Genomic DNA, 17,597 nt, shown 5'->3' with positions numbered 1-17,597 from the left:
ATGGGTTTCTGTGTGAGTGAGTCTATGGGTCTCTGTGTGAGTGAGTCTATAGGTCTCTGTGTGAGTGAGTCTATGGGTCTCTGTGTGAGTGAGACTGTGGGTCTCTGTGTGAGTGAGTCTGTGGGTCTCTGTGTGAGTGAGTCTATGGGTCTCTGTGTGAGTGAGTCTATGGGTCTCTGTGTGAGTGAGTCTATGGGTCTCTGTGCGAGTGAGTCTGTGGGTCTGTGTGCGAGTGGGTCTGTGGGTCTCTGTGTGAGTGAGTCTGTGGGTCTCTGTGTGAGTGAGTCTGTGGGTCTCTGTGTGAGTGAGTCTGTGGGTCTCTGTGTGAGTGAGTCTGTGGGTCTCTGTGTGAGTGAGTCTGTGGGTCTCTGTGTGAGTGAGTCTGTGGGTCTCTGTGTGAGTGAGTATATGAGTCTCTGTGTGAGTCTATGGGTCTCTGTGTGAGTCTATGGGTCTCTGTGTGAGTCTATGGGTCTCTGTGTGAGTCTGTGGGTCTCTGTGTGGTGAGTCTGTGGGTCTCTGTATGGTGAGTCTGTGGGTCTCTGTGTGAGTGAGTGTATGGGTCTCTGTGTGAGTCTGTAGGTCTCTGTGTGAGTGAGTCTATGGGTTTCTGTGTGAGTGAGTCTATGGGTCTCTGTGTGAGTGAGTCTATAGGTCTCTGTGTGAGTGAGTCTATGGGTCTCTGTGTGAGTGAGACTGTGGGTCTCTGTGTGAGTGAGTCTGTGGGTCTCTGTGTGAGTGAGTCTATGGGTCTCTGTGTGAGTGAGTCTATGGGTCTCTGTGTGAGTGAGTCTATGGGTCTCTGTGTGAGTGAGTCTATGGGTCTCTGTGCGAGTGATTCTGTGGGTCTGTGTGTGAGTGGGTCTGTGGGTCTCTGTGTGAGTGAGTCTGTGGGTCTCTGTGTGAGTGAGTCTGTGGGTCTCTGTGTGAGTGAGTCTGTGGGTCTCTGTGTGAGTGAGTCTGTGGGTCTCTGTGTGAGTGAGTCTATGGGTCTCTGTGTGAGTCTATGGGTCTCTGTGTGAGTCTATGGGCCTCTGTGTGAGTCTATGGGTCTCTGTGTGAGTCTGTGGGTCTCTGTATGGTGAGTCTGTGGGTCTCTGTATGGTGAGTCTGTGGGTCTCTGTGTGAGTGAGTGTATGGGTCTCTGTGTGAGTCTGTAGGTCTCTGTGTGAGTGAGTCTATGGGTTTCTGTGTGAGTGAGTCTATGGGTCTCTGTGTGAGTGAGTCTATAGGTCTCTGTGTGAGTGAGTCTATGGGTCTCTGTGTGAGTGAGACTGTGGGTCTCTGTGTGAGTGAGTCTGTGGGTCTCTGTGTGAGTGAGTCTATGGGTCTCTGTGTGAGTGAGTCTATGGGTCTCTGTGTGAGTGAGTCTATGGGTCTCTGTGCGAGTGAGTCTGTGCGTCTCTGTGTGAGTGAGTCTGTGGGTCTCTGTGTGAGTGAGTCTGTGGGTCTCTGTGTGAGTGAGTCTGTGGGTCTCTGTGTGAGTGAGTCTGTGGGTCTCTGTGTGAGTGAGTCTGTGGGTCTCTGTGTGAGTGAGTATATGGGTCTCTGTGTGAGTGAGTCTATGGGTCTCTGTGTGAGTGAGTCTGTGGGTCTCTGTGTGGTGAGTCTGTGGGTCTCTGTGTGAGTGAGTCTATGGGTCTCTGTGTGAGTGAGTCTGTGGGTCTCTGTGTGAGTGAGTCTGTGGGTCTCTGTGTGAGTGAGTCTGTGGGTCTCTGTGTGAGTGAGTCTATGGGTCTCTGTGTGAGTGAGTCTGTGGGTCTCTGTGTGAGTGAGTCTGTGGGTCTCTGTGTGAGTGAGTCTATGGGTCTCTGTGTGAGTGAGTCTATGGGTCTCTGTGTGAGTGAGTCTATGGGTCTCTGTGTGGTGAGTCTGTGGGTCTCTGTGTGGTGAGTCTGTGGGTCTCTGTGTGAGTCTGTGGGTCTCTGTGTGAGTGAGTGGGTCTGTGGGTCTCTGTGTGGTGACTCTGTGGGTCTCTGTGTGAGTGAGTCTGTGGGTCTCTGTGTGAGTGAATCTGTGGGTCTCTGTGTGGTGAGTCTATGGGTCTCTGTGTGGTGAGTCTATGGGTCTCTGTGTGAGTCTGTGGGTTTCTGTGTGAGTGAGTCTGTGGGTCTCTGTGTGAGTGAGTCTGTGGGTCTCTGTGTGAGTGAGTCTGTGGGTCTCTGTGTGAGTGAGTCTGTGGGTCTCTGTGTGAGTGAGTCTATGGGTCTCTGTGTGAGTGAGTCTATGGGTCTCTGTGTGAGTGAGTCTATGGGTCTCTGTGTGGTGAGTCTGTGGGTCTCTGTGTGGTGAGTCTGTGGGTCTCTGTGTGAGTCTGTGGGTCTCTGTGTGAGTGAGTGGGTCTGTGGGTCTCTGTGTGGTGACTCTGTGGGTCTCTGTGTGAGTGAGTCTGTGGGTCTCTGTGTGAGGGAATCTGTGGGTCTCTGTGTGGTGAGTCTATGGGTCTCTGTGTGGTGAGTCTATGGGTCTCTGTGTGAGTCTGTGGGTCTCTGTGTGAGTGAGTCTGTGGGTCTCTATGTGAGTGAGTCTATGTCTCTGTGTGAGTGAGTCTGTGGGTCTCTGTGTGAGTCTGTGGGGGTCTCTGTGTGAGTCTGTGGGTCTCTGTGTGGTGAGTCTATGGGTATCTGTGTGAGTGAGTCTATGGGTCTCTGTGTGGTGAGTCTATAGGTCTCTGTGTGGTGAGTCTGTGGGTCTCTGTGTAGTGAGTCTGTGGGTCTCTGTGTGGTGAGTCTGTGGGTCTGTGTGTGAGTGGGTCTGTGGGTCTCTGTGTGGTGAGTCTGTGGGTCTGTGTGTGAGTGGGTCTGTGGGTCTCTGTGTGAGTGAGTGGGTCTGTGGGTCTCTGTGTGGTGAGTGAGTCTATGGGTCTCTGTGTGGTGAGTCTGTGGGTCTCTGTGTGAGTGAGTCTGTGGGTCTCTGTGTGAGTGAGTCTATGGGTCTCTGTGTGGTGAGTCTGTTGGTCTCTGTGTGGTGAGTCTATGGGTCTCTGTGTGAGTCTGTGGGTCTGTGTGAGTGAGTCTGTGGGTCTCTATGTGAGTGAGTCTATGTCTCTGTGTGTGAGTGAGTCTGTGGGTCTCTGTGTGAGTCTGTGGGTCTCTGTGTGAGTCTGTGGGTCTCTGTGTGGTGAGTCTATGGGTCTCTGTGTGAGTCTGTGGGTCTCTGTGTGAGTGAGTCTATGGGTCTCTGTGTGAGTGAGTCTATGATGCTCTGTGTGAGTGAGTCTATGGGTCTCTGTGTGAGTGAGTCTGTGGGTCTATGTGTGAGTGAGTCTGTGGGTCTCTGTGTGAGTGAGTCTATGGGTCTCAGTGTGAGTGAGTCTGTGGGTCTCTGTGTGAGTGAGTCTGTGGGTCTCTGTGTGATTGAGTCTGTGGGTCTCTGTGTGAGTGAGTCTGTGGGTCTCTGTGTGAGTCTGTGGGTCTCTGTGTGGTGAGTCTATGGGTCTCTGAGTGGTGAGTCTGTGGGTCTCTGTGTGAGTGAGTCTGTATGTCTCTGTGTGAGTGAGTCTATGGATCTCTGTGTGAGTGAGTCTGTATGTCTCTGTGTGAGTGAGACTGTGGGTCTCTGTGTGAGTGAGTCTGTGGGTCTCTGTGTGAGTGAGTCTATGGATCTCTGTGTGAGTGAGTCTGTGGGTCTCTGTGTGAGTCTGTGGGTCTCTGTGTGAGTCTGTGGGTCTCTGTGTGGTGAGTCTATGGGTCTCTGTGTGAGTCTGTGGGTCTCTGTGTGAGTCTATGGGTCTCTGTGTGAGTGAGTCTGTGGGTCTCTGTGTGAGTGAGTCTGTGGGTCTCTGTGTGAGTGAGTCTGTGGGTCTCTGTGTGAGTGAGTCTATGTCTCTGTGTGGTGAGTCTATGTCTCTGTGTGTGAGTGAGTCTATGGGTCTCTGTGTGAGTGAGTCTATGGGTCTCTGTGTGAGTGAGTCTATGTCTCTGTGTGTGAGTGAGTCTATGGGTCTCTGTGTGAGTAAGTCTATGGGTCTCTGTGTGAGTGAGTCTGTATGTCTCTGTGTGAGTGAGCCTATGGATCTCTGTGTGAGTGAGTCTATGGGTCTCTGTGTGAGTGATTCTATGGGTCTCTGTGTTAGTGAGTCTATGGATCTCTGTGTGAGTGAGACTGTGGCTCTCTGTGTGGTGAGTCTGTGGGTCTCTGTGTGAGTGAGTCTATGGGTCTCTGTTTGAGTGAGTCTGTGGGTCTCTGTGTGAGTCTATGGGTCTCTGTGTGAGTCTGTGGGTCTCTGTGTAAGTGAGTCTGTGGGTCTCTGTGTGGTGAGTCTGTGGGTCTCTGTGTGAGTCTGTGGGTCTCTGTGTGGTGAGCCTGTGGGTCTCTGTGTGGTGAGTCTGTGGGTCTCTGTGTGGTGAGTCTGTGGGTCTCTGTGTGGTGAGTCTGTGGGTCTCTGTGTGAGTTTATGGGTCTCTGTGTGAGTGAGTCTGTGGGTCTCTGTGTGAGTGAGTTTATGGGTCTCTTTGTTAGCGAGTCTGTGGGTCTCTGTGTGAGTGAGTCTATGGGTCTCTGTGTGGTGAGTCTGTGGGTTTCTGTGTGAGTCTATGGGTCTCTGTGTGAGTGAGTCTGTGGGTCTCTGTGTGAGTGAGTCGTTGGGTCTCTGTGTGAGTCTATGGGTCTCTGTGTGAGCGAGTCTATGGGTCTCTGTGCTAGTGGGTCTATGGGTCTCTGTGCGAGTGAGTCTGTGGGTCTCTGTGTGAGTGAGTCTGTGGGTCTCTGTGTGAGTGAGTCTGTGGGTCTCTGTGTGAGTGAATCTGTGGGTCTCTGTGTTAGTGAGTCTGTGGGTCTCTGTGTGAGTGAATCTATGGGGCTCTGTGTGAGTGAGTCTATGGGTCTCTGTGCGAGTGAGTCTATGGGTCTGTGTGAGTGACTCTATGGGTCTCTGTGTGTTGAGTCTCTGGGTCTCTGTGTGAGTGAGTCTCTGGGTCTCTGTTTGAGTGAGCCTATGGGTCTCTGTGTGAGTGAGTCTATGGGTGTCTCTGTGAGTGAGTCTATGGGTCTCTGTGTGAGTGAGTCTATGGCTCTCTGTGTGTTGAGTCTATGGGTCTCTATTGCGAGTGAGTCTATGGGTGTCTCTGTGAGTGGGCCTGTGGGTCTCTATGTGAGCGAGTCTATGGGTCTCTGTGTGAGTGAGTCTATGGGTTTCTGTGTGAGTGAGCCTATGGGTCTCTGTGTGAGTGAGTCTATGGGTCTCTGTGTGAGTGAGTCTGTGGGTCTCTGTGTGGTGAGTCTATGGGTCTCTGTGTGAGTGAGTCGTTGGGTCTCTGTGTGAGTCTATGGGTCTCTGTGTGAGCGAGTCTATGGGTCTCTGTGCTAGTGGGTCTATGGGTCTCTGTGCGAGTGAGTCTGTGGGTCTCTGTGTGAGTGAGTCTGTGGGTCTCTGTGTGAGTGAGTCTGTGGGTCTCTGTGTGAGTGAATCTGTGGGTCTCTGTGTTAGTGAGTCTGTGGGTCTCTGTGTGAGTGAATCTATGGGGCTCTGTGTGAGTGAGTCTATGGGTCTCTGTGTGAGTGAGTCTATGGGTCTCTGTGCGAGTGAGTCTATGGGTCTGTGTGAGTGACTCTATGCGTCTCTGTGTGTTGAGTCTCTGGGTCTCTGTGTGAGTGAGTCTCTGGGTCTCTGTTTGAGTGAGCCTATGGGTCTCTGTGTGAGTGAGTCTATGGGTGTCTCTGTGAGTGAGTCTATGGGTCTCTGTGTGAGTGAGTCTATGGCTCTCTGTGTGTTGAGTCTATGGGTCTCTATTGCGAGTGAGTCTATGGGTGTCTCTGTGAGTGGGTCTGTGGGTCTCTATGTGAGCGAGTCTATGGGTCTCTGTGTGAGTGAGTCTATGGGTTTCTGTGTGAGTGAGCCTATGGGTCTCTGTGTGAGTGAGTCTATGGGTCTCTGTCTGAGTCTATGGGTCTCTGTGTGAGTGAGTCTATGGGTCTCTGTGTGAGTGAGTCTATGGGTCTCTGTGTGAGTGAGTCTATGGGTCTCTGTGTGGTGAGTCTATGGGTCTGTGTGAGTGAGTCTATGGGTCTCTGTGTGAGTGAGTCTATGGGTATCTGTGTGAGTGAGTCTATGGGTCTCTGTGTGAGTGAGTCTATGGCTCTCCGTGTGAGTGAGTCTATGGGTCTCTGTGTGAGTGAGTCTATGGCTCTCTGTGTGAGTGAGTCTATGGCTCTCTGTGTGAGTGAGTCTATGGGTCTCTGTGTGAGTGAGTCTATGGGTCTCTGTGTGAGTGAGTCTATGGGTCTCTGTGTGAGTGAGTCTATGTTTCTCTGTGTGAGTGAGTCTATGGGTCTCTGTGTGAGCGAGTCTATGGGTCTATGTGTGAGTGAGTCTATGGGTGTCTGTGTGGTGAGTCTATGGGTCTATGTGTGAGTAAGTCTATGGTTCTCTGTGTGAGTGATTCTATGGTTCTCTGTGTGGTGAGTCTATGGGTGTCTGTGTGGTGAGTCTATGGGTCTATGTGTGAGTAAGTCTATGGTTCTCTGTGTGAGTGAGTCTATGGTTCTCTGTGTGGTGAGTCTATGGGTCTCTGTGGGAGTGAGTCTATGGGTCTCTGTGTGGGTGAGTCTATAGGTGTCTGTGTGAGTGAGTCTATGGGTCTCTGTGTGAGTGAGTCTATGGCTCTCTGTGTGAGTGAGTCTATGGGTCTCTGTGTGGTGAGTCTATGGGTCTCTGTGTGAGCGAGTCTATGGGTCTCTGAGTGAGTGAGTCTATGGCTCTCTGTGTGAGTGAGTCTATGGGTGTCTGTGTGGTGAGTCTATGGGTCTATGTGTGAGTGAGTCTATGGGTTTCTGAGTGAGTGAGTCTATGGCTCTCTGTGTGAGTGAGTCTATGTGTGAGTGAGTCTATGGTTCTCTGTATGAGTGAGTCTATGGGTGTCTGTGTGGTGAGTCTATGGGTCTATGTGTGAGTGAGTCTAGAGGTCTCTGTGTGAGTCTATGGTTCTCTGTGTGAGTGAGTCTATGGCTCTCTGTGTGAGTGAGTCTATGGATCTCTGTATGAGTGAGTCTATGGGTGTCTGTGTGGTGAGACTATGGGTCTCTGTGTGAGTGAGTCTATGGGTCTCTATGTGAGTGAGTCTATGGTTCTCTGTGTGAGTGAGTCTATGGTACTCTGTGTGAGTCAATGGGTCTCTGTGTGAGTGAGTCTGTGGGTCTCTGTGTGAGTGAGTCTATGGGTCTCTGTGTGATTGAGTCTATGGGTCTGTGTGTGAGTCTATGGGTCTCTGTGTGAGTGAGTCTATGTTTCTCTGTGTGAGTGAGTCTATGGGTCTCTGTGTGAGTGAGTCTATGGGTCTATGTGTGAGTGAGTCTATGGGTGTCTGTGTGGTGAGTCTATGGGTCTATGTGTGAGTAAGTCTATGGTTCTCTGTCTGAGTGAGTCTATGGTTCTCTGTGTGGTGAGTCTATGGGTCTCTGAGTGAGTGAGTCTATGGCTCTCTGTGTGAGTGAGTCTATGGTTCTGTGTGAGTGAGTCTATGGGTGTCTGTGTGGTGAGTCTATGGGTCTATGTGTGAGTGAGTCTATGGGTTTCTGAGTGAGTGAGTCTATGGCTCTCTGTATGAGTGAGTCTATGGTTCTCTGTATGAGTGAGTCTATGGGTGTCTGTGTGGTGAGTTTATGGTTCTCTGTGTGAGCGAGTCTATGGGTCTCTGTGTGAGTGAGTCTATGGGTCTCTGATTGAGTGAGTCTATGGGTCTCTATGTGAGTGAGTCTATGGTTCTCTGTGTGAGTGAGTCTATGGTTCTGTGTGAGTGAGTCTATGGGTGTCTGTGTGGTGAGTCTATGGGTCTATGTGTGAGTGAATCTATGGGTTTCTGAGTGAGTGAGTCTATGGCTCTCTGTATGAGTGAGTCTATGGTTCTCTGTATGAGTGAGTCTATGGATGTCTGTGTGGTGAGTCTATGGTTCTCTGTGTGAGCGAGTCTATGGGTCTCTGTGTGAGTGAGTCTATGGGTCTCTGATTGAGTGAGTCTATGGGTCTCTATGTGAGTGAGTCTATGGTTCTCTGTGTGAGCGAGTCTATGGGTCTCTATGTGAGTGAGTCTATGGGTCTCTGTGTGAGTAAGTCTTTGGGTCTCTGTGTGAGTGAGTCTATGGGTCTCTGTGTGATTGAGTCTATGGGTCTGTGTGTGATTCTATGGGTCTCTGTGTGTTGAGTCTATGGGTCCCTGTGTGAGTGAGTCTATGGTTCTGTGTGAGTGAGTCTATGGGTGTCTGTGTGGTGAGTCTATGGGTCTATGTGTGAGTGAGTCTATGGGTCTCTGTGTGAGTGAGTCTATGGCTCTCTGTGTGAGTGAGTCTATGGGTCTCTGTGTGAGTGAGTCTATGGGTCTCTATGTGAGTGAGTCTATGGGTCACTATATGAGTGAGTCTATGGGTCTCTATGTGAGTGAGTCTATGGGTCTCTGTGTGAGTGAGTCTATGGGTCTCTGTGTGAGTGAGTCTATGGGTCTCTCTGTGTGAGTGAGTCTATGGGTCTCTCTGTGTGACTCTATGAGTCTCCGTGTGAGTGAGTCTATGTTTCTCTGTGTGAGTGAGTCTATGGGTCTCTGTGTGAGTGAGTCTATGGATCTCTGTGTGAGTGAGACTGTGGGTCTCTGTGTGAGTGAGTCTATGGCTCTCTGTGTGAGTGAGTCTATGGCTCTCTGTGTGAGTGAGTCTATGGGTCTCTGTGTGAGTGAGTCTATGGGTCTCTGTGTGAGTGAGTCTATGGGTCTCTGTGTGAGTGAGTCTATGTTTCTCTGTGTGAGTGAGTCTATGGGTCTCTGTGTGAGTGAGTCTATGGGTCTATGTGTGAGTGAGTCTATGGGTGTCTGTGTGGTGAGTCTATGGGTCTATGTGTGAGTAAGTCTATGGTTCTCTGTGTGAGTGATTCTATGGTTCTCTGTGTGGTGAGTCTATGGGTCTCTGTGGGAGTGAGTCTATGGGTCTCTGTGTGAGTGAGTCTATGGGTGTCTGTGTGGTGAGTCTATGGGTCTATGTGTGAGTAAGTCTATGGTTCTCTGTGTGAGTGAGTCTATGGTTCTCTGTGTGGTGAGTCTATGGGTCTCTGTGGGAGTGAGTCTATGGGTCTCTGTGTGGGTGAGTCTATAGGTGTCTGTGTGAGTGAGTCTATGGGTCTCTGTGTGAGTGAGTCTATGGCTCTCTGTGTGAGTGAGTCTATGGGTCTCTGTGTGGTGAGTCTATGGGTCTCTGTGTGAGCGAGTCTATGGGTCTCTGAGTGAGTGAGTCTATGGCTCTCTGTGTGAGTGAGTCTATGGGTGTCTGTGTGGTGAGTCTATGGGTCTATGTGTGAGTGAGTCTATGGGTTTCTGAGTGAGTGAGTCTATGGCTCTCTGTGTGAGTGAGTCTATGTGTGAGTGAGTCTATGGTTCTCTGTATGAGTGAGTCTATGGGTGTCTGTGTGGTGAGTCTATGGGTCTATGTGTGAGTGAGTCTAGAGGTCTCTGTGTGAGTCTATGGTTCTCTGTGTGAGTGAGTCTATGGCTCTCTGTGTGAGTCTATGGATCCTCTGTATGAGTGAGTCTATGGGTGTCTGTGTGGTGAGTCTATGGGTCTCTGTGTGAGTGAGTCTATGGATCTCTGAGTGAGTGAGTCTATGGGTCTCTATGTGAGTGAGTCTATGGTTCTCTGTGTGAGTGAGTCTATGGTACTCTGTGTGAGTGAGTCAATGGGTCTCTGTGTGAGTGAGTCTGTGGGTCTCTGTGTGAGTGAGTCTATGGGTCTCTGTGTGATTGAGTCTATGGGTCTGTGTGTGAGTCTATGGGTCTCTGTGTGAGTGAGTCTATGTTTCTCTGTGTGAGTGAGTCTATGGGTCTCTGTGTGAGTGAGTCTATGGGTCTATGTGTGAGTGAGTCTATGGGTGTCTGTGTGGTGAGTCTATGGGTCTATGTGTGAGTAAGTCTATGGTTCTCTGTGTGAGTGAGTCTATGGTTCTCTGTGTGGTGAGTCTATGGGACTCTGAGTGAGTGAGTCTATGGCTCTCTGTGTGAGTGAGTCTATGGTTCTGTGTGAGTGAGTCTATGGGTGTCTGTGTGGTGAGTCTATGGGTCTATGTGTGAGTGAGTCTATGGGTTTCTGAGTGAGTGAGTCTATGGCTCTCTGTATGAGTGAGTCTATGGTTCTCTGTATGAGTGAGTCTATGGGTGTCTGTGTGGTGAGTCTATGGTTCTCTGTGTGAGCGAGTCTATGGGTCTCTGTGTGAGTGAGTCTATGGGTCTCTGATTGAGTGAGTCTATGGGTCTCTATGTGAGTGAGTCTATGGTTCTCTGTGTGAGCGAGTCTATGGTTCTGTGTGAGTGAGTCTATGGGTGTCTGTGTGGTGAGTCTATGGGTCTATGTGTGAGTGAGTCTATGGGTTTCTGAGTGAGTGAGTGAGTCTATGGCTCTCTGTATGAGTGAGTCTATGGTTCTCTGTATGAGTGAGTCTATGGGTGTCTGTGTGGTGAGTCTCTGGGTCTCTGTTTGAGTGAGCCTATGGGTCTCTGTGTGAGTGAGTCTATGGGTGTCTCTGTGAGTGAGTCTATGGGTCTCTGTGTGAGTGAGTCTATGGTTCTCTGTGTGAGCGAGTCTATGGGTCTCTATGTGAGTGAGTCTATGGGTCTCTGTGTGAGTAAGTCTTTGGGTCTCTGTGTGAGTGAGTCTATGGGTCTCTGTGTGATTGAGTCTATGGGTCTGTGTGTGAGTCTATGGGTCTCTGTGTGTTGAGTCTATGGGTCCCTGTGTGAGTGAGTCTATGGTTCTGTGTGAGTGAGTCTATGGGTGTCTGTGTGGTGAGTCTATGGGTCTATGTGTGAGTGAGTCTATGGGTCTCTGTGTGAGTGAGTCTATGGCTCTCTGTGTGAGTGAGTCTATGGGTCTCTGTGTGAGTGAGTCTATGGGTCTCTATGTGAGTGAGTCTATGGGTCTCTATATGAGTGAGTCTATGGGTCTCTATGTGAGTGAGTCTATGGGTCTCTGTGTGAGTGAGTCTATGGGTCTCTGTGTGAGTGAGTCTATGGGTCTCTCTGTGTGAGTGAGTCTATGGGTCTCTCTGTGTGAGTCTATGAGTCTCCGTGTGAGTGAGTCTATGTTTCTCTGTGTGAGTGAGTCTATGGGTCTCTGTGTGAGTGAGTCTCTGGGTCTATGTGTGAGTGAGTCTATGGGTGTCTGTGTGGTGAGTCTATGGGTCTCTGTGTGAGTGAGTCTATGGGTCTCTGTGTGAGTGAGTCTATGGGTCTCTGTGTGAGTAAGTCTATGGTTCTCTGTGTGAGTGAGTCTATGGTTCTCGGTGTGGTGAGTCTATGGGTCTCTGTGTGAGTCTATGGGTCTCTGAGTGAGTGAGTCTATGGCTCTCTGTGTGAGTGAGTCTATGGTTCTGTGTGAGTGAGTCTATGGGTGTCTGTGTGGTGAGTGTATGGGTCTCTGTGTGAGTCTATGGCTCTCTGTGTGAATGAGTCTATGGGTCTCTGTGTGAGTGAGTCTATGGGTCTCTATGTGAGTGAGTCTATGGGTCTCTATATGAGTGAGTCTATGGGTCTCTATGTGAGTGAGTCTATGGTCTCTGTGTGAGTGAGTCTATGGGTCTCTCTGTGTGAGCCTATGGGTCTCTGTGTGATTGAGTCTGTGGGTCTCTGTGTGAGTGAGTCTATGGGTCTCTGTGTGAGTGAGTCTATGGTCTCTGTGTGAGTCTATGAGTCTCTGTGTGAGTGAGTCTATGTTTCTCTGTGTGAGTGAGTCTATGGGTCTCTGTGTGAGTGAGTCTCTGGGTCTATGTGTGAGTGAGTCTATGGGTGTCTGTGTGGTGAGTCTATGGGTCTCTGTGTGAGTGAGTCTATGGGTCTCTGTGTGAGTGAGTCTATGGGTCTCTGTGTGAGTGAGTCTCTGGGTCTATGTGTGAGTGAGTCTATGAGTGTCTGTGTGGTGAGTCTATGGTTCTCTGTGTGGTGAGTCTATGGGTCTCTGTGTGAGTCTATGGGTCTCTGAGTGAGTGAGTCTATGGCTCTCTGTGTGAGTGAGTCTATGGTTCTGTGTGAGTGAGTCCGTGGGTGTCTGTGTGGTGAGTGTATGGGTCTCTGTGTGAGTCTATGGCTCTCTGTGTGAGCGAGTCTATGGGTCTATGTGTGAGTGAGTCTATGGGTCTCTGTCTGAGTGAGTCTATGGGTCTCTGTGTGAGTGAGTCTATGGCTCTCTGTGTGAGTGAGTCTATGGGTCTCTGTGTGAGTGAGTCTATGGGTCTCTGTGTGAGTGAGTCTATGGGTCTCTGTGTGAGTGAGTCTATGTTTCTCTGTGTGAGTGAGTCTATGGGTCTCTGTGTGAGTGAGTCTATGGGTCTATGTGTGAGTGAGTCTATGGGTGTCTGTGTGGTGAGTCTATGGGTCTATGTGTGAGTAAGTCTATGGTTCTCTGTGTGAGTGATTCTATGGTTCTCTGTGTGGTGAGTCTATGGGTCTCTGTGGGAGTGAGTCTATGGGTCTCTGTGTGAGTGAGTCTATGGGTGTCTGTGTGGTGAGTCTATGGGTCTATGTGTGAGTAAGTCTATGGTTCTCTGTGTGAGTGAGTCTATGGTTCTCTGTGTGGTGAGTCTATGGGTCTCTGTGTGAGTGAGTCTATGGCTCTCTGTGTGAGTGAGTCTATGGGTCTCTGTGTGGTGAGTCTATGGGTCTCTGTGTGAGCGAGTCTATGGGTCTCTGAGTGAGTGAGTCTATGGCTCTCTGTGTGAGTCTATGGGTGTCTGTGTGGTGAGTCTATGGGTCTATGTGTGAGTGAGTCTATGGGTTTCTGAGTGAGTGAGTCTATGGCTCTCTGTGTGAGTGAGTCTATGTGTGAGTGAGTCTATGGTTCTCTGTATGAGTGAGTCTATGGGTGTCTGTGTGGTGAGTCTATGGGTCTATGTGTGAGTGAGTCTAGAGGTCTCTGTGTGAGTCTATGGTTCTCTGTGTGAGTGAGTCTATGGCTCTCTGTGTGAGTGAGTCTATGGATCCTCTGTATGAGTGAGTCTATGGGTGTCTGTGTGGTGAGTCTATGGGTCTCTGTGTGAGTGAGTCTATGGATCTCTGAGTGAGTGAGTCTATGGGTCTCTATGTGAGTGAGTCTATGGTTCTCTGTGTGAGTGAGTCTATGGTACTCTGTGTGAGTGAGTCAATGGGTCTCTGTGTGAGTGAGTCTGTGGGTCTCTGTGTGAGTGAGTCTATGGGTCTCTGTGTGATTGAGTCTATGGGTCTGTGTGTGAGTCTATGGGTGTCTGTGTGGTGAGTCTATGGTTCTCTGTGTGAGCGAGTCTATGGGTCTCTATGTGAGTGAGTCTATGGGTCTCTGTGTGAGTAAGTCTTTGGGTCTCTGTGTGAGTGAGTCTATGGGTCTCTGTGTGAGTGAGTCAATGGGTCTCTGTGTGAGTGAGTCTGTGGGTCTCTGTGTGAGTGAGTCTATGGGTCTCTGTGTGATTGAGTCTATGGGTCTGTGTGTGAGTCTATGGGTCTCTGTGTGAGTGAGTCTATGTTTCTCTGTGTGAGTGAGTCTATGGGTCTCTGTGTGAGTGAGTCTATGGGTCTATGTGTGAGTGAGTCTATGGGTGTCTGTGTGGTGAGTCTATGGGTCTATGTGTGAGTAAGTCTATGGTTCTCTGTGTGAGTGAGTCTATGGTTCTCTGTGTGGTGAGTCTATGGGTCTCTGAGTGAGTGAGTCTATGGCTCTCTGTGTGAGTGAGTCTATGGTTCTGTGTGAGTGAGTCTATGGGTGTCTGTGTGGTGAGTCTATGGGTCTATGTGTGAGTGAGTCTATGGGTTTCTGAGTGAGTGAGTCTATGGCTCTCTGTATGAGTGAGTCTATGGTTCTCTGTATGAGTGAGTCTATGGGTGTCTGTGTGGTGAGTCTATGGTTCTCTGTGTGAGCGAGTCTATGGGTCTCTGTGTGAGTGAGTCTATGGGTCTCTGATTGAGTGAGTCTATGGGTCTCTATGTGAGTGAGTCTATGGTTCTCTGTGTGAGCGAGTCTATGGTTCTGTGTGAGTGAGTCTATGGGTGTCTGTGTGGTGAGTCTATGGGTCTATGTGTGAGTGAGTCTATGGGTTTCTGAGTGAGTGAGTGAGTCTATGGCTCTCTGTATGAGTGAGTCTATGGTTCTCTGTATGAGTGAGTCTATGGGTGTCTGTGTGGTGAGTCTATGGTTCTCTGTGTGAGCGAGTCTATGGGTCTCTGTGTGAGTGAGTCTATGGGTCTCTGATTGAGTGAGTCTATGGGTCTCTATGTGAGTGAGTCTATGGTTCTCTGTGTGAGCGAGTCTATGGGTCTCTATGTGAGTGAGTCTATGGGTCTCTGTGTGAGTAAGTCTTTGGGTCTCTGTGTGAGTGAGTCTATGGGTCTCTGTGTGATTGAGTCTATGGGTCTGTGTGTGAGTCTATGGGTCTCTGTGTGTTGAGTCTATGGGGCCCTGTGTGAGTGAGTCTATGGTTCTGTGTGAGTGAGTCTATGGGTGTCTGTGTGGTGAGTCTATGGGTCTATGTGTGAGTGAGTCTATGGGTCTCTGTGTGAGTGAGTCTATGGCTCTCTGTGTGAGTGAGTCTATGGGTCTCTGTGTGAGTGAGTCTATGGGTCTCTATGTGAGTGAGTCTATGGGTCTCTATATGAGTGAGTCTATGGGTCTCTATGTGAGTGAGTCTATGGGTCTCTGTGTGAGTGAGTCTATGGGTCTCTGTGTGAGTGAGTCTATGGGTCTCTCTGTGTGAGTGAGTCTATGGGTCTCTCTGTGTGAGTCTATGAGTCTCCGTGTGAGTGAGTCTATGTTTCTCTGTGTGAGTGAGTCTATGGGTCTCTGTGTGAGTGAGTCTCTGGGTCTATGTGTGAGTGAGTCTATGGGTGTCTGTGTGGTGAGTCTATGGGACTCTGTGTGAGTGAGTCTATGGGTCTCTGTGTGAGTGAGTCTATGGGTCTCTGTGTGAGTAAGTCTATGGTTCTCTGTGTGAGTGAGTCTATGGTTCTCGGTGTGGTGAGTCTATGGGTCTCTGTGTGAGTCTATGGGTCTCTGAGTGAGTGAGTCTATGGCTCTCTGTGTGAGTGAGTCTATGGTTCTGTGTGAGTGAGTCTATGGGTGTCTGTGTGGTGAGTGTATGGGTCTCTGTGTGAGTCTATGGCTCTCTGTGTGAATGAGTCTATGGGTCTCTGTGTGAGTGAGTCTATGGGTCTCTATGTGAGTGAGTCTATGGGTCTCTATATGAGTGAGTCTATGGGTCTCTATGTGAGTGAGTCTATGGTCTCTGTGTGAGTGAGTCTATGGGTCTCTGTGTGAGTGAGTCTATGGGTCTCTCTGTGTGAGTGAGTCTATGGGTCTCTCTGTGTGAGCCTATGGGTCTCTGTGTGATTGAGTCTGTGGGTCTCTGTGTGAGTGAGTCTATGGGTCTCTGTGTGAGTGAGTCTATGGTCTCTGTGTGAGTCTATGAGTCTCTGTGTGAGTGAGTCTATGTTTCTCTGTGTGAGTGAGTCTATGGGTCTCTGTGTGAGTGAGTCTCTGGGTCTATGTGTGAGTGAGTCTATGGGTGTCTGTGTGGTGAGTCTATGGGTCTCTGTGTGAGTGAGTCTATGGGTCTCTGTGTGAGTGAGTCTATGGGTCTCTGTGTGAGTACGTCTATGGTTCTCTGTGTGAGTGAGTCTATGGTTCTCTGTGTGGTGAGTCTATGGGTCTCTGTGTGAGTCTATGGGTCTCTGAGTGAGTGAGTCTATGGGTCTCTGTGTGAGTGAGTCTATGGGTCTCTGTGTGAGTACGTCTATGGTTCTCTGTGTGAGTGAGTCTATGGTTCTCTGTGTGGTGAGTCTATGGGTCTCTGTGTGAGTCTATGGGTCTCTGAGTGAGTGAGTCTATGGTTCTGTGTGAGTGAGTCCGTGGGTGTCTGTGTGGTGAGTGTATGGGTCTCTGTGTGAGTCTATGGCTCTCTGTGTGAGCGAGTCTATGGGTCTATGTGTGAGTGAGTCTATGGGTCTCTGTCTGAGTGAGTCTATGGGTCTCTGTGTGAGTGAGTCTATGGCTCTCTGTGTGAGTGAGTCTATGGGTCTCTATGTGAGTCTATGGGTCTCTGTGTGAGTCTATGGGTCTATCTGTGTGAGTCTATGGGTCTCTCTGTGTGAGTCTCTGGGTCTCTGAGTGAGTGAGTCTATGGCTCTCTATGTGAGTGAGTCTATGGGTCTCTGTGTGAGTGAGTCTATGGGTCTCTATGTGAGTGAGTCTATGGGTCTCTGTGTGAGTGAGTCTATGGGTCTCTGTGTGAGTGAGTCTATGGGTCTCTGTGTGAGTGAGTCTATGGGTCTCTGTGTGAGTGAGTCTATGGGTCTCTGTGTGAGTGAGTCTATGGCTCTCTATGCGAGTGAATCTATGGCTCTCTATGCGAGTGAGTCTATGGGTCTCTGTGTGAGTGAGTCTATGGGTCTCTGTGTGAGTGAGTCTATGGGTCTCTCTATGTGAGTCTATGGGTCTCTGTGTGAGTGAGTCTATGAGTCTCTGTGTGAGTGAGTCTATGGGTCTCTGTGTGAGTGAGTCTATGGGTCTGAGTGAGTGAGTCTATGGGTCTCTGAGTGAGTGAGTCTATGGGTCTCTGTGTGAGTCTATAGGTGTCTCTGTGAGTCTATGGGTCTCTATGTGAGTCTGTGGGTCTCTGTGTGAGTCTACGGGTCTCTGTGTGAGTGAGTCTGTGGGTCTCTATGTGAGTCTATGAGCCTCTATATGTGAGTCTATGGGTCTCTCTATGTGAGTCTATGGGTCTCTGTGTGAGTGAGTCTATGGGTCTCTATGCGAGTCTCTGGGTCTCTCTATGTGAGTCTATGGGTCTCTGTGCGAGTGAGTCTGTGGGTCTCTGTGTGAGTGAGTCTATGGGTCTCTGTGTGAGTGAGTCTGTGGGTCTCTATGTGAGTCTGTGGGTCTGTGTGAGTATATGGGTCTCTGTGTGAGTGAGTCTATGGGTCTCTGTTTGAGTGAGTCTATGGGTCTCTGTGTGAGTGAGTCTATGGGTCTCTGTGTGAGTGAGTCTATGGGTCTCTGTGTGAGTGAGTCTGTGGGTCTCTATGTGAGTCTATGGGTCTCTCTATGTGAGTCTATGGGTCTCTCTATGTGAGTCTATGGGTCTCTGTGTGAGTGAGTCTATGGGTCTCTCTATGCGAGTCCCTGGGTCTCCGAGTGAATCGTTGCTTCCTCCGTCTGCCACGGGGCTACCTTTGATGTCTCTGTGAATCTTCCTCTCCGAGTGAAGGTACTCCAGCCCCTTGAGTATCTCGCGAAGGATCGTGGCGATATGGTACTCCTCCAGCGGGCCGGCCTGCAGCTACGCACGTAACAAAGACAAAGGTCCCCCGTGTAGCCTCGACAGACTGCCGGGGCAAGCGCGCTTGGCGAGCGGCGCCCGTGAACGCCGGCACGGCACACGAGGGGGTCGGTTGCCAGGACAACGCCCGGCCGCCTTTGTCTCCCCAGTGGCGACGCTCTCACGCATCGCACCGGGTACTCGTTTGAGGCCGAGCCGACCTAGGGGAGGGCCCAGGGACCGGTGCAGCCAATCGTCACCGGCGGCGTTGGCCGGGAATCGAACTCGGGTGGTCGGGTTCCCAGCGCAGAGCGCCCAGCACTGCACTGCCGCTACCCAGCGCGCTAACCGCTGC

At 50.2% G+C, this 17,597-nt stretch overlaps 1 protein-coding gene across 6 annotated transcripts in view; it reads right to left on the bottom strand.

The window, feature by feature from the left end:
• The window catches only part of LOC116957150 (serine/threonine-protein kinase 25-like), a 107,841-nt gene that overhangs the window by 47,385 nt on the left and 42,859 nt on the right, over positions 1 to 17,597 (bottom strand). For all 6 annotated transcript variants that reach the window (XR_012931582.1, XR_012931580.1, XR_012931581.1 and 3 more), the window contains exon 5: positions 17,155 to 17,263. Coding sequence is in view for 2 of the 6 variants with exons in the window: in XM_032979115.2 (XP_032835006.1) it covers positions 17,155 to 17,263 (109 nt within the window). In the remaining 4 variants the exon portion in view is untranslated. The remainder of the gene's footprint in view (positions 1 to 17,154; positions 17,264 to 17,597) is intronic.

The sequence above is a fragment of the Petromyzon marinus genome (genome assembly GCF_048934315.1).
Source record: "Petromyzon marinus isolate PM22_M1 ecotype Great Lakes invasive population chromosome 70 unlocalized genomic scaffold, UKy_Petmar_22M1.pri1.0 chr70_unloc.1, whole genome shotgun sequence".
Lineage (NCBI taxonomy): Eukaryota > Metazoa > Chordata > Hyperoartia > Petromyzontiformes > Petromyzontidae > Petromyzon > Petromyzon marinus.
The sequence above is the reverse complement of the archived record's forward strand: the minus strand, read 5'-3'. Positions and strand labels throughout refer to the sequence as shown.